The 8,466-nt window shown below is 49.5% G+C and overlaps 1 protein-coding gene across 5 annotated transcripts in view; it reads right to left on the bottom strand.

The window, feature by feature from the left end:
- Nucleotides 1–5,084: 5,084 nt before the first annotated feature.
- MICU1 (mitochondrial calcium uptake 1) overlaps nt 5,085–8,466 on the bottom strand; it is a 198,374-nt gene continuing 194,992 nt past the window's right edge. For 3 of the 5 annotated variants that reach the window (XM_008052027.2, XM_021709539.1, XM_008052028.2), the window contains one exon: nt 5,675–6,080. In XM_008052027.2, coding sequence (XP_008050218.1) covers nt 5,923–6,080 — 158 coding nt within the window. In that variant the 3' untranslated portion in view covers nt 5,675–5,922. Of the gene's footprint in view, nt 6,081–8,466 lie in introns of all 5 variants that reach the window. The other 2 variants (XM_008052026.2, XM_008052029.2) reach the window with 2 other exon arrangements.

Raw genomic sequence — 8,466 nt, 5'->3', positions numbered from 1 at the left:
GCGCTACCATGCCCGACTGATTTTTTTTTTTTAATTTATTGTAGAGATGAGGTCTTGCCAAGTTGCCCAGGCACGTCTCGAACCCGCGGGCTCAGGCAATCCACTCACCTCAGCCTCCCAAAGGCGCGGGATTACAGCCTGAGCCACCGAGCCCGGCTGAGAGGATTTCTTGAGTCCACGGGTTCGAGAGCAGCCTGTGAAACTTGGCGAGACCTCGTCTCTACAATAAATGCAAAAATTAAAGGCCAGGCGTGGTGGCTCATGCCTGTAATCCCATCACTTTGGGAGGCCGAGGCGAAAGGGTTACCTGAGCCCATGGATTTAAGACCAGCCTGGGCAATTTGGCGAGACCTCGTCTCTACAATAAATAAAAAAATTAGCCAGGCATGGTGGTGCACACCTGTGGTTCCAGCTACTTGGAAGGCAGAGGCGGAAGGCTTGCCGGAGTCTAGCAGGGCAGGCCGCAGTGGCCATGAGTGTGCCACTGCATTCCAGCCTGGGCGACAGAGTGAGACTCCAACTCATAAGCAAACACAAAAAATACCATTTCCTCTGCAAACCTGCCTTGAACTCCCAAGTCTGGATTAGATGGCTCTTCTGGTTTTTTCTTCTGTTTCATTAAACATTTATTATCCCTTATCCACAATGACCCTGTTTTCCTAAGTGCTTTTGTGGCAGCTTATTCTTACCCTTATTATTTTCTGTTTTCTTCATGAGAATGCAGACTCCCTGAAAACCTTGCTCAGTGCCTGGGTCCGTAGTAGGCGATTAGTAGAGTTGTAGAATGAATAGAGTGAATTAATTATACTCTCATTTCCTAGTAAAAGTTTCCATCCTGGGACCACACAGAATACAGGAGCATAGACAGCTCTTTCCTTCCGCTCAGGCATATTCATATCCACCGTGTCTCTCTTCGTGGTTATGATTCGTTTCTTGGGGTTCATTCCACCCCACTTCATGCCACTCAGGTCCCTGGGAAGGCCTTTTTTCTGGAGTAGGGCTGAATCCAGGCTGGACTCAAAGCCGCCTCTCGGTTCCTGGCTCCAGACCAGTGAATTCCTGCAAATGAGCCTCCTTGCCAGCAGGTGGCACCTGAAGCCTGAAAGTCGAACCAGACTCTGCTCTCTCCTCCCTGCGTTGATCTCGTGGGGTCAAGTAACCCTGCTTGGGCTTGCAGCGGATGGCCTGGCCACGGGTCCTGGCTCCCGGCTCCCAGGCTGCCATCTCTTCGTCCTTGTCTGGTAGCAGGAATTGCCTGGCCCTCTCCTTTGCTCTTGATTTCCAACCAGAGTTCAAACTAGGTGGGGCACTAAAAGCGATTCAAATGATGGCTTTTGTGGGGACCAAAGGGAGGCCCAAACTTTACCTGTATGATGTCCACATGTATACCTAATCCTGAATTGTACCCCTGAATTTTATCTTTAAAATAAAATTTAAAAATAATAATGGTTTTTCTTTTTGAGTCTCACTCTGTCGCCCAGGTTGGCGTGTAGTGGCATGCTCATGGCCACCGCAGCCCCGACCTGCTGGGCTCAGGCGGTCCTTCCGCCTCAGCCTTCCAAGTAGCTGGAACCACAGGCATGCGATACCATTCCTGGCTAATTTTTTTTGTTTGTTTTTGAGTTGGAGTCTCACTCTGTCACCCAGACCGGAGTGCAGTGGCCGCTCCTGGCCAACGCAGCCTCAACCTGCTGGGCTCCGGTGATCCTTTGGCCTCAGCCTTCCAAGTAGCCGGAATTACAGGCATGCGCTACCATGCCCGGCTGATTTTTTGATTTATTGTAGAGATGAGGTCTCGCTGCCCAGGCGGGTCTCGAACCTGCGGGCTCAGGCAATCACTCACCTCAGCCTCCCAAAGGCGCGGGATTACACCTGGCTAATTTTTGTATGTATTGTAGAGCCATGTTGCCCAGTCTGGTCTCGAACCCTAGACTCAGGCAATCTTCTTGCCTCTGCATCCCAAAGTGCTAGGATTACAGGCGTGAGCCACCATGCCTGGCCTAGACTGTTTCTTCTTTTTTTTTTAGTTGGAATCTCACTCTGTTGCCCAGGCTGTAGTACAGTGGCATGCTTATGGCCACCATAGCCTTGACCTACTGGGCCCAGGCAATCCTTCCACTTCAGCCTTCCAGGTAACTGGAACCACAAGCATGCACCACCATGCTCGGCTAATTTTTTTATTTATTGTAGAGATAAGGTCTCGCCAAGTTGCCCAGGCTGGTCTCTAACCTTGGGCTCAGGCAATCTTCCTGCTTCCGCCTCCCTAAGTGTGAGGATTACAGGCATGAGCTGCTGCACCCGGCTGATTGTGTACGTTCTTTTTTTTTTCTTTTTTTGAGTTGGAGTCTCACTCAGTCACCCAGGCTGGAGTGCAGTGGCACACTTACGGCCACCACAGCCTCGACTTGCTGGACTTGGGCGATCCTTCCGCCTCAGCCTTCCAAGTAGCTGGAACTACAGGTGCATACTACCATGCCTGGCTATGTGTACATTCTTAAGTCCCCTTTTTCTTAGCAATGCTCTCCACATTCTCCCAGCTTGTCTTCCTGGATGATGCTGAACCCAAATTCCAGGAAACCTTAAATCCTGGGTTCTCTCTGAGTTTCTCTCCCTGAAGCCTTCTGAACTAGAACTGGAGTAGAAGTTGTTTTTGTAAGCAGAGAACAATAAAAAGGTAGAGAATGGCTGTGGGTGGAGGGATTTGTTGAGGCATTGCTTTTATCACTTACGCTGTCCATGAGTTATTTTATTTATTTAGAGTCACAGACTCACTCTGTCACTCAGGCTGGAGTGCAGTGGCATGAACATGGTTCACCACAGCCTCAACCTCCTAGACTCTGGCGATCCTTTCGCCTCAGTCTCCCGTATAGCTGGGATTGCAGGTGTGTGCCACCATGCCCAGCTAATTTTTTAATTTTTTGGTAGAGACAAGGTCTATGTTGCCCAAGGCTGCTCTTGAACTCCTGGGCTCAAGTGATCCTCTCGCATTGTCCTCCTAAAGTGTTGGGATTACAGGTGTGACCCACTGCAGCACCTGGCCTGTCCAAGAGTTACTCACAAAAATGACACTGAATTACAGTAGTGTGTTGGGCAGTAGGCAGGTGGTCCTTGGGAGGCAAAAGAGAGGCTACTACTCTTATCTGCAAGAGTATCAAGGAGGGCTTCTTAAGGGGGGGGCAGTTTGAGTCATTTTTTTTTTTTGAGTTGGAGTCTCACTCTCACCCAGACTGAAGTGCAGTGGCCGCTCCTGGCCACCGCAGCCCCGACCTGCTGGGCTCCGGCGTTCCTTCCGCCTCAGCCTTCCAAGTAGCTGGGACTACAGGCGTGCACTACCACGCCCGGCTAATTTTTTGATTTTATTGTAGAGATGAGGGCTCGCCAAGTTGCCCAGGCGGGTTTCGAACCCACGGGCTCAGGCAATCCACTCATCTCAGCCTCCCAAAGCGCGGGATTACAGGCTGAGCCATCGAGCCCGGCTAGAGTCGAGTCTTAAAGGAGGAGGAAAGGCTTATTCGGTCTTGCTTAGAAGAAACAATTTTAATAAAAAAACAAAGCACGGTGGCTCTGCCTGTAATCCCAGCACTTTGGGAAACCGCGGGTTCGAGACCTGCCCGGGCAACCTGGCGAGACCTCATCTCTACAATAAAATCAGAAATTAGCCAGGCGTGTCAGCATGCACCTGTAGTTTCGGCTACTTGGAAGGCTGAGGCGGAAGGATCGCCAGAGCCCAGCAGGTAGAGGCTGCGGTGGCTGGGAGCGGCCACTACACTTCAGTCTGGGCGACAGAGTGAGACTCCAACTCAAAAAAAAAAAAAAAAAAAGCAAAGCACAAATCAACCTTGTGTGTTCCCAAATTCTCCCCAGCTCATCTCCAAACTCTGCCCACGAAAATCTTAGCCTACTCACATGCCACCTTGCCCAAGGACTTCTCCCTTGGGGGACTCTGGTCTCTTCTGGGTGACTTAGCTTGTAGGTGTCACCTGCACATTTCACCTATTGTGCCAAACTGTAGCTACCATGTCTTCTTGAGCGCCTGGACACCCTCTGCTTCCTCAGGCACTCCTAGGAGCTGATGGAGTTCATGTGGAATTCCATGTACCTGTGACAGGAACCCTTGACCCTGGGTTTCCAGTTGTTGAAATGCTCTGGTTTTCAGCCTCAGTGAACCCAGGCCATTCAGGCTCTTTCAGGCTGTAGAAAGAAGGTTTGGGGAAAGAGTGATTTTGGGATTCTGGGACAAATTTAGGAAAAGCTCACATTTTGCTTATGCCTCAGGCCTGAGCAAGGTGAAGCCTCCATTTGGATGGCAGGGATACCAAGAGGGGAAAGGGTAGAATACAGATGTGGTGGGAGAGTGGCAAACTCCTTTGAGAGATAACCCAATATTCCAGAGAGGATGTTCGACTGCTCTGGAGCAAATGCTGGGGTTAGCACCTTCCTTGTGGAGCCACAGGTGTGGAGTCAGGCCTCTGCTTTTCTCTGGCCATCAAGCACTCCCGGCCAACATTCAGAGGTAGTCACCTCACAGGAAGCACTGAGTTTTTAGTGTGGTGGTTCTCTTATGTTATCCACATCAGGGAGACACTGCCTGGAGGTCCTGGAGGCGCCAGAGAATCTGGAGGAGAGTAAAGCCCGGAATCTTGGACCTGGATGAAACTTTAGAGCCCATTTGATTCAACTCTGCCATGTTACAGAGAGAACACACGGGAAATGACTGGCTGAAGACCACACTAACTTAGTGAAAACTGGGATTAATATCCAGCATGGGTTGCCATGGTTCTTAAAATGTAGGTCTGCCATACCAGATGACTCCTCACACACCCCACCACATCTTGGTTTCCGATCGTAGGGCATAAATAAGGACTGTGTACCCGGACTCAGAATGAAATGCTCACCGAACTGTGCAGGGACAGTGCCACTACTCACCTCCAAATGCCTTCACTTTTTGTCTGTGCCTGAAATTGCCTTTTATCAGAAAGAACCAGAATCTGGTAGGAAGAAAATGGGCCTGCTGCTAGCAGGATCTCAAACCCAGGGAGATGTGTAATGAAAAGGGCCCAGAGCATCCAAAAATAAGAGAGACAAGAGTCTTTGGGGGTATTTATTGCAAACTACTATGTAATTAAAGTGACATTTTACAAGTATTTAAGACACAGGGCAGACAGGCTCTGAGCCAGGCCTCAGCTTCAGAGATCCACTCCCGGAGGGGAGATGGCACTTGCAGGAAACATGGACTCAATCATGGTTGCTCATTAAACACAGAGTCATGGTGGAGTCATCGCATAGAGCCCGAGAGATGAGTGGAGAGAGCCTCGAAGCAATGACTTAAAATTTCGAATCTTGCTCTGCTGTGAGCACACTACCTTTCTGGAGCAGATGTGGAGCTACCCCAGTGGCCATACAGACCCCTCCTCTGGCCCAGGCTTCTTGCCAGTTCAGGGTGACTGGGTCATCTTCTCTGACTTCCTTTTGCCTGCCAGAGATTTTCCCAAATTGTAGCTTAAAAATACCAGTAGGAGGAGAGGCAAGGAATGTTCTTGTTAATATAAATCCACAGCAAACATGACTTGAGAACTGGATGTTTCCCAGGGCTGGCAGGTGTGCGGATGGTTCCCTGCATTCTTTATCCATAGGGCGCCTGAATGGGTAGTGCTGCTGAAGATGCCAAATGTCTGAGCTTTTAAGACTTGTTCATGTTTTTGACAACCTATGGGGATAATCACTGGGCAGAATCAGAGCCTAGTGGAACCGGGACAGGGGAGGGGTGACAAGGGGAAACCAGCAGAATCCTGAGGTCATTCCTAGGAGGAAGGAAGCACTATACCCAGGAGCAGCAGCACGAAGGGCTATGCTGAGGCTCTGCTCAAGGGGGTCCAGGGTGCTTGGGGTGGACAGGTAGCCCCCTCTTGCAGTTCTGGGTTACTATTTGGGCAACGCGAAGTCCCAGGCAGTTTCCTGTGCACATTTCCACATGGCCTGCATGAGGCGGGTGAAGCCCATGTCTTTGGGCTTTTCTAGGCCTCTCATCAGCCGCTGCTTCATGATGGAAACAAATTCCTTATTGCTCAGTTCCCCATTGCCTAGAAGAAGAAACAAGCAAACATGGGTGAGTGGAGGCCTGGGAACAAAGCCACTGAGAAAACTCCACTGTTCATACAATATGGGTTCTGTACTCTTACAGCCACACTCAATGCTCTTGCCCTGGAACTAACTAGCTTGCTCCTTCCTTGACATTTCCGATCACAACTCAGTGACAGTTCAGTGTAGTGTGACAAGAGCTGAATGAGAATACAGCATGTGCCAGGTCCTGTGCCAAGTGTTGAGAATAAAGAGATAAACAAGCTTTGTGCTTTGTCCCCTGAAATATTCCCAGGTTGTGGGAGAGACAAGTTATTTCAACAGTGAGCTAAGTGCTGTAACGGGGTAATCAGAGGATGCTGTGGGGCCACAGAGGAAGAATATCTGATCCAGCCTGGGGCTAGTACAAAGACAGACCAGTGAAGCTTTCCTAGAAGTGACTCCTGAGTTGAATCCCAAAGGATTAGCAGGAATTGGCCAAGTAACAAGGAGGAGATGGGGAAGTCTTCCAGGTGGCAGCAGCATAACCGAGGGCACAGGGAGGAGGCAGCGAGGCTGCTGAGAAATACAAGTGGTCAGGAACTCTGGATGCTGCGGGGGAGGGGTGGGTATAGCAAGGAGCTAAAGGGGTAGGCGGGAGACAGGTCCCCAGGTCCCCAGGGCCTGTATTCCTGCTGAAGAGCGGGTACTTTATCTTCCACGCAAGGAAGCACCTGAAAAAGACTGAAAGCAGGGGTATAAGATAGTCAGAGTTCCGTTTTTTTTTGAATTGGAGTCTCACTCTGTCACCCAGGCTGGTGGTCCTTCTGCCTCAGCCTTCCAAGTGGCTGGAACCACAGACGCATGCCACCATGCCCAGCTAATTTTTTGTGATTTATTGTAGAGACGAGGTCTCACTAGGTTGCCCAGGCTGGTTTTGAACCCCCGGGCTCAGGAAATCCCCTTGCCTCAGCCTACCAAAGCCGCGGGATTACAAGCTGAGCCACAGTGCCCAGTCTAGATTTCCATTTTGAACAGATTTCTCTGGCTGGATGAGTGAGGATGGACTGGTGGGCGGCACAGCTGGAGTAAGAGAGTCAGTGAGGAGGCTGCTGCAGTTGTCTTGCTGCTGCAATAGAGATGAGGAGGAGTTTTTATGGCGAAAACTATGATCAAAATCTGGTTTTGGGTTATGCCTGTTTTCTCATGGTTTCCCAGTCCACACTTTTCATGTCAGACTTGCAGGACCAGAAGAGGCTTTGGAGAGCATCTGGGTTAACCAGAGATCACCCAAGCCACATGGAACAGTAACCACTCTAACAGCAGAGGAACAGCTACCCTTTGATCAGAAGCCCAGGTGTAAATGTCTGCTGATTAAAAAAATGGCACTCACCACTGGGGGTGGTAAGACAACAGAAAACCAATAAACATACTTCTACGAATGATTAGTCTGGGGAGAGAATGGAAAGACAATAAATAGGTTACTTCTGTAAAGTACCCCAAAACCTCAACTGGTCCATGTTTTCTGGCTGAAGACAGCATGAGCAGCAGCCTCAGAGATAGGATACCTCACAGCAAGATTTAATTTAGTTCCCCCACCCCTGGAAAAAAGCCCTTGGCTTCTTTATGGAAAGTACAAAAACAGGTAAAGTATGGTACTAGAAGACAGGAAAGTGATAACCCTTGGGGAAGGAAGTGACCAGAGTACCAATGGGGGCTCTGTGGTCCTGGTAATATTTTCAGATAATGTTGGTTACATGGATGTGTTCAGTTTCTTTCATCAAACCGCACACGTATGATATTTGTACTTTTCTGTACGTCTATACTTCAATATAATAAAAAGTTGACAAATAGCCTGGTTTGGGTAAGAAATAATGAATAATGTGGTTTATCAAGAATGTGATTGCCAGATGCAGCACTTTGGGAGGCTGAGTAAGAGGAATGTCTGAGCCCTTGAATTCGAGGCCAGCCTGGGCAACTTGGCGAGACATCTCTACAATAAATAAATAAATAAATAAAATTACCGGGCATGGTGGTGCGTGCCTGTGGTTCCAGCTACTTGGAAGGCTGAGGCAGGAGGATCGCCTGAGCCCAGCAAGTTGAGGCTGTGGTGGCTGTGAGTATGCCACTGCATTCCAGCCTGGACAACAGAGTGAGACTCCAACTCAAAAAAAAATAAAGACCTCATCGCCACAAAAAATATAATTTGCTAGCCAGGCTTGGTGGCTCAGCCTGTAATCCTGCGCTTCGGGAGGCTGAGGTGAATGGATTGCCTGAGCTCGTGGGTTCGAGACCCGCCTGGGCAACTTGGTGAGATCTCATCTCTATAATAAATAAAAAAATTAGCTGGATGTGGTAGCATGCGCCTCTAGTTCCAGCTACTTGGAAGGCTGAGGCGGAAGGATCGCC

Source organism: Carlito syrichta, unplaced genomic scaffold (genome assembly GCF_000164805.1).
Source record: "Carlito syrichta isolate Samal-C Ts95f unplaced genomic scaffold, Tarsius_syrichta-2.0.1 Scaffold254036, whole genome shotgun sequence".
NCBI lineage: Eukaryota > Metazoa > Chordata > Mammalia > Primates > Tarsiidae > Carlito > Carlito syrichta.
The sequence above is the reverse complement of the archived record's forward strand: the minus strand, read 5'-3'. Positions and strand labels throughout refer to the sequence as shown.